We start from the raw sequence: 6,850 nt of genomic DNA on the forward strand, positions 1-6,850 counted from the left end.
CCCCCCCCCACCCCCGATGATTAGTGAGGTTGAGCATCTTTTTATATTTACCTGTGTGTTGCCTCCGGAGAAATGTCTATTCAGGTTCTTTGCCCATTTTTTAATTGGGTTATTTGAGGGGTTTTTTGGTTTGGTTTTGGTTTTGGTTTGTTGTGGGGGGGGAGGTTTGCTCTAGAGTTGTAGGAGTTCGTATGTATTTTGGATATCAGCCCTTTATCAAATATATGGTTTGCAAATATTTTCTTCCATTCTACTTATAACTTTATGAGTGCAGGACACCCAAATACCACTCGATAATTCATTGTATGTGGTTAGGGCTTACAGATCTTGAATATCATTGTAGGTTTATCTAATAACTGGCTTGTCCTCTTGGGAAGAACTGGATGCTAGTACAATATCTTTAGGTCTTTCCTTTCAGACTGCTAGATTTCCCAGAGAAGATTCTTCCAATCTCCTTCCTGAAGGGTATATATACTCCTGATTGCCAGTGTTATGGGAGCTGAGTCAGGGCGGAAGGCTGCCGCTCTCAATATTCACTGTATCAACCTACTCTGAATGCTTCTGTTTTCAATATGGTATCTTTGCCTTTATGTGTGATGTCCCCTGGTCCAGAGGCCTCTCCAGAGACTAAAGTTCTATTCTTCTGCTGGGTAGAGGAGATTTATTATCCTGTTTGGTGCTGGGGAGGGATTGATCTAGGTATCTGCTTCTTAAACAGATACTCTACCATTCTGCTGGGGTATTTTTCAGTCACACCTTCATTCTCACTTCCGGAAGTACCTGGAACCTAAACCTTTTGGGTATGTTTAGTGTAAATGGAAAGACTTCTGTGCTTTCCCTTGCTGCTAGTTTAGTACTTGGCTCCAGTTAGCCTTCCAGCTTCAAAATTTTGTTGTGTTGTCTCCTCTCTCCATTTATTGTAAAATTCCCTTTACTGTTATTTTAACATAATTTTGAAGAAGATAGAAGTAAGTATGTTTGTTGATTCCACGGTCTTAGCGAAAAGTCCACTCTGCCCTTTTTTCCTTGGTCATGGGTGAGTTAGGTCACTTGTTTGAGGGTGTCAGGTATATATTGTGTGAGTGGAGAAAATACTTAATTTGCTTTAAGTGATCATAAGAGCTTTAACCCTTTACAGGTTTTTATATGTAAAGGTCAGAGTCATTACTAGAAGAACCATCATTTTTACCTTAAGTTTTTCTGCTTCATCTATTGCAGGTTCTGTTTTCCAGTTTGGCAGCAGCGCTACAAATTTCAACTTCACAAACAATAATCCATCAGGAGTGTTCACGTTCGGCGCAAATGCCAGCACACCTGCAGCCTCAGCCCAGCCCTCTGGCTCGGGGGGCTTTCAATTTAGCCAGTCTCCAGCGGCGTTTTCTGTGGGGTAAGAGAGCTTTTTGTTGAAATGGAGAATTTAACATAGTAAGGGTGTGTGTTTGTGTGTGTGTGTATAGAATCACCAAGGTGCAGTATGGTTGAGGTAAAATCTATGTTCTCCATCAATTTACCATATTACAATTTTGGAGGATCATAGCCTAAGAAAACTAGCAGGAGGGAGAGAGAGAGTGTGTGTGTGTGTGTGTCTGTCCGTCTCGGGTATGAGATGTAGCAGAAAGTAGCAGGGTGTGTGTGTGTGTGCGTGTGTCTCTCTCTTGAGGGTATGAGGTGTAGCAGAAAGTAGTGTCCCCCACCCCATCACCAGTCACATTTAGTGTTATGATTGTGAACTTTCATCTGAGCATCATGTCACATTACAGAGTTTATGTTTTTCACAGGTCAAATGGGAAAAACTCATTCTCTTCTGGAACTTCAGTTTCTGGTCGCAAGATAAAGACTGCTGTTAGACGCAGGAAATAAAGTTCTTGATGGTGTTATACACACTTTTAACAACAGCTGGTGCCCTACTTTCAGATTCTGGATTGTACTACGTGCTGGGTTATCTGAGGTCAGATCTTTAATTTTGGAATTTTCCTCCTTTTTTCTTTATAGAAGCCCCAAGCTCACCTCTCCCACCCCCTTTTAAAAAAATAATAGCTAGACTGGTGACTGATTCTTCAGCAAAAATGTTTTATGATCCAGCAGATTATTCACTGGTCTGGCATAGGCTGGCTGAACCCAGGAATCAAGCCAGCTCGAGAGAATGGCTTTGTATACAACCTCTTTGTCTGCACCACCATGTGCGTCGATATGCGTTTTATGGAACGCATTGAAATTGTAATTATATCTGAGGAATTCTGTATAGATTAGAGGATGTTGAAATGAATGATTTCTATGCTGAGTTTGTGCTGGTGTATGTGTGAAGTGAGTGAGTTGGGTGTATTGTGCACTAAAATTTTCTGATAGAGGAAGCCTGATTAAAGAATGGTCCATGCTAAGGAGTTGTTAGATCTAGTTCGTTCTCTGTTTAATAATTATATGCTATTTCTATATTGACATTCTTCTGACTATCACCTGTCTTGCCTTTTTCATTATTTTATTATGAAACTTGTGTAAATACAATTTGGTTTCTGTACTTTTTTGGCATAACATAAATCTGTGAACTTGAAATTTTAATTTTGTGTTAGAAAGTTTTTTTGTTGTTTAGTCTTGTCTCAGATTTTATTATGTAAATCCCATTATTCAAAGTTGCCTAAATCCATTTGGAAATCTTTAAAAAAAAAAAATTGGGGATTCTTAAAGTGAGTTTATTGGCTTTTCTGATCCAGTTTTTGTTTGGACCAAAAACCAGTATTGTACAAAGTATTAAGCATATATTTTTATATTTACTGAAATGGACTGTGGTGACTTTGGATAATAAGGAAAAGTTTAATATTAAAGCCATGTTTATTACAGTATAATTAACATGTTAAACCATGGGATAAATGCCATCAATAAAAAGTTATGAAATACGTTTTGTTTTAGTGTTAAATCCTAGTGAAGGTATGAGTGTTAGTGGAAGGGAACCTTTCTATGAAGGTTAACAATGGTCAGTTAGAAGAAAAATCCTGAAGAATACATTGAAGTGATTTGGACAACTCCTAACTGAAGGGGAAGTGTCTGAAGATAACCCTGCTTTATGTCTGGTGCTAGGAATTGCACCTACTTTGCATATAAATTGACATACCTTTTTAAAAGTTGAAAATAAACACATGCAGCCATTTCTGTTTGTATCTTCCTTGATAGGTGACTATACAATGTTTTATTGATAGACTTCTTGGAGATGCATGCCCAAAATAGCCCACAAAAACTTCAGTGGTCATTTTGTGGAATTCCTTTGGGTTATTTTATCGACTTTTTTTTAAACTAGATTTCTTTCCTATGGTCCATAAAAGTGCTCTTGGGACAGCGTTTGATAATTGTATTCTTCAATCTGTGCGTATGATTATTCTGCGGCGACTTTTATTTTGCTGAACTTGTGGTTAAAATGTTTAAGAGCTTTTCTGTGTTTCCAGTGACATGGTTTCTCTTACTGAAAATGTCTTAGGCCATCATCAAATGCTGGTTTCAGAGTAGGAATTTTGTATTTATAATTCTCACCTTATTAAATAATATACATTTGACATGAACCTCTTTTGGGGGCAGATGATGGTGAATGCTAAAAGAAGTAAACTGGAAACGTGGGGTGTTGATGCTGAGAAGTTAATGCCTAACTAAACTGCATGTTCGTTCACTCTTAGCCATTCTTTAGGTCGAGATGGATGGGAATATTAGGCTTTCTATTCTGAGAAAGGTTTTTCATTAAAAATGTGCTGGAAATATTTCATTTTATTTAGTAATTTTTTTTTTAAAGCAAGTAACTGAAAACCAAACTTAGGGTGGCTTATTTTATAAATGAAATCTCCTGGCCCCCAGAACTGAGATCTCTAGGGCTAGAGTATTTGGGACTTAGGTAGGACTTGTCTTTTCATGTCAACTGCTTTAACTCTCAGGCTGCACATGGCAGCTGTAGAAAACATTCATGGTAGCAGCTCCAGCCTCAAATCAGTCCCTGCTTAAGCCCAGCAGAGGTATCTCTTCGTCGGACTGGTGCAGGCTGTAGACCCACTCGCTGCGGCTGTAATAGCAGCCTCGGGTTCCATGCTCCATACACAAATGAAAGTCAAGTGCTGTTTGTGGAAGAAGGGGAAAAGTTATGGAAAGAAAACAATAAAAGCCCACTTCTCGTGCTGGATCAATGAGGAATTGTTTTTAACTGAAGGTAGAAAGGCATATGCAGAAAGATGGAATAACCAGGTATGTTTATATAATTTGATTTACAAGAGGGTCCGTTGTTCTCACTGAATGTACATCAACATGCTTGGTGAGGTGGGCCAAATGTATATCCTGGGACCTGCTCACCAGAGATTGATGCATCACTGGGTCCAGGTAGGGCCCCAAATCATTACATGAGCACCTGGAAGACTTCTGATGCATGAGGTCCAGGTATGCCACTCTCAAGTGGTAGGTTGTTTTTTTAAGTAATTTACAGTTTGGGGCATTAAGAAGTACAGTTCAGACAAGTGAAATAAGTCTTTAGCTATTTGTTACAAATTTCTCTTGGACTTATTCATGGAATTAGGATTTTATTACTTGAAATAAGTGGACTAATTTTAGGAATTTGTAACCAGGCCATAAACTTCCTGGTTTAGCCTGGGGGAAAAACTTATGTTTTCTTTAATTGTATCACTATGTCATGTGCTGGGCCTGTTTGGAAACTGGTGAATTTGGTACAGTAAAATTGAGAAAAATGGGTGTGTTGGGTCTAGCTACACACACCAGCTATATATACCATGTCAGAGCTTTCATTTTCTTGTAATATGGGTCAACTTTTATAAGCTTACCTCAGACATCCACTGTGGTTTCCAGAATGTATAGTAGTTCATGGCTGAGGTCCTAACAGCACATTGTCTACAGGATTCAGGCCACGCCACACTTTAACTACATTTATCCTTTATTATCTTTGTGTTTCTCGAGGAACCTGTTGTGTGTCCTGTCCTAGTTCTGTTTGTAAAGGTCTGAATAGGGAACGCTTACAAGACCAGACTACGATTAAATTGCCCAGCTCAGTCTTCTACTACCTACGAGACTGAGTGCTGGTTCCTCATTTGTAATGTGGGTCCTTAGTATCTTTGCACTGCCATTGGAATGGTTAACAACTGTAAGGAACGGACAGGATTAGTTAAGCATTAAAAGCTTAGTCAACTACAGCTAACTTCTGAGTAACTTGCTAAAAGAAGATATCTCAAAGTGGATGATTTTTTTTTTTTGATAGACCTCTATTTCTGAAAGCATTCATCTCCTGAAGGCAGAGAATGCTAGAGCAGCTGTATTTGGAAGCAAGAGATTCTGGAGCAAACCTCAAGGAAACAGGCAAAACACAAAAGCATTGGTGACCAGGTATTTATTGAGACAAAGAATATAAATTGGTGGCAAATTATTAAAAACAGAATGTTGAATTTTCATTTATAGGCAGGCCATCAGATACTGTTTGTGGATCAAGCCATACTATAATGAACTGCAAAGAAATATGCACACAGCTTGAGATGAGGAACTTTACCCAGGCAAGCACGTATTGCAAAGATTTTGGCCTTTGGTGTGGGCTGGAGGGTGGGAAATGGCAAGTAACTGAAGTATTTGCCAGATTTTAGGAATACTGCTATTATTTAGGAATATTCTTTAAAAGGAACAACAGCCTGTTTTCATAGGGATAAATGTAGAATTAAAAAAGTTAATACATTCCCATCAAAAAGCCCTTTATTCCCAAGTAGTTTAATTTTCAACTCCTGTCTTCCTTTTGCTGGAAATATTTATGCCTAAGTGAAACGCCCAACAAGTCACTTAAGGGGAAAAAAAAATCCTTCTTTTAGAGTTAGAACAATTTTTACTGTCATTTGAAACATTAAAGACTTCTATAAATTTAGACAAAGCCCTCAAATATAATGTTTTTTTCAATCCTAAATATCTGGGAGAAACTAGGTGACTAGGGAGAAAAAAGTAACTTTTGAAGCAGTGCCACACGATTACCACACAGGTGCTGGCTTTCTCTCTAGCCACAGACTCCCTAAAAGCACAGCTTGCGTGCCGCCGCTCCCTCACCTAGCTCAGCCCAGCGTGCATTTAGTATGTCAGACTTTTCTTAAGGTGCAGGAGCCACTCACTCAGGCTGCACGTTTCATAACAGGTAGTTTCTAGATGCCTAAATTAACCGCATGACCTGTGGTTTTATATACGGTATGTTCACTGAAATAGTATTCTCAGCATAACTCCTAATTTTTCTTCCCTTATTATCTTGTAAAAGTGATGAATAATGTTAATACTATGAAGACAACTTTCTTTTTGCCTTTTTAGGCTGTAGAGCTTCAGTATGAGAATTCTGTCTTGACACAGAAAATTCAGCATTTCTGTAAATGAAATATAATAAAGTATACTGAAACTAGGGAGGCCCCAGCCCCAAGAGAAAAACATGTGGCTCCCCCTTCTTACCCATTTTGTCATTTTTCCCCCCCAACTTAGGAATCAAAAATCTCCCTAAGTGCTGAATTCATAAACAGACTTGGATTTTGTTGTAAAGGCAGACAAAGTAACACTTTTTACTTGATAGGGCTACACAGTATAACTTGAATCCTGAGAAATGCATCTACATAGATATTAAAGTATAAAACAAACTGGACTACATATTTCCTTTTTACTGTATAAAAATAGCCCAAGTGGTGAACCATCGAGGAAATTATACATTAAAGGTGTATTCCAGGGCTTCCCTGGTGGTGCAGTGGTTGAGAGTCCGCCTGCTGATGCAGAGGACACGGGTTCGTGTCCCGGTCCGGGAAGATCCCACATGCCGCGGAGCGGCTGCGCCCGTGAGCCGTGGCCGCTGAGCCTGCGCGTCCGG

The 6,850-nt window shown here is 39.1% G+C and overlaps 1 protein-coding gene across 2 annotated transcripts in view; it reads left to right on the forward strand.

The window, feature by feature from the left end:
• The window catches only part of NUP153 (nucleoporin 153), a 74,570-nt gene extending 72,710 nt beyond the window's left edge, over nucleotides 1–1,860 (forward strand). For both annotated transcript variants that reach the window (XM_007461262.1, XM_007461261.1), the window contains 2 exons: nucleotides 1,219–1,387; nucleotides 1,779–1,860. In XM_007461262.1, coding sequence (XP_007461324.1) covers nucleotides 1,219–1,387; nucleotides 1,779–1,860 — 251 coding nt within the window. The remainder of the gene's footprint in view (nucleotides 1–1,218; nucleotides 1,388–1,778) is intronic.
• Nucleotides 1,861–6,850: the final 4,990 nt, after the last annotated feature.

Source organism: Lipotes vexillifer, unplaced genomic scaffold (genome assembly GCF_000442215.2).
Source record: "Lipotes vexillifer unplaced genomic scaffold, Lipotes_vexillifer_v1.1 scaffold863, whole genome shotgun sequence".
Lineage (NCBI taxonomy): Eukaryota > Metazoa > Chordata > Mammalia > Artiodactyla > Lipotidae > Lipotes > Lipotes vexillifer.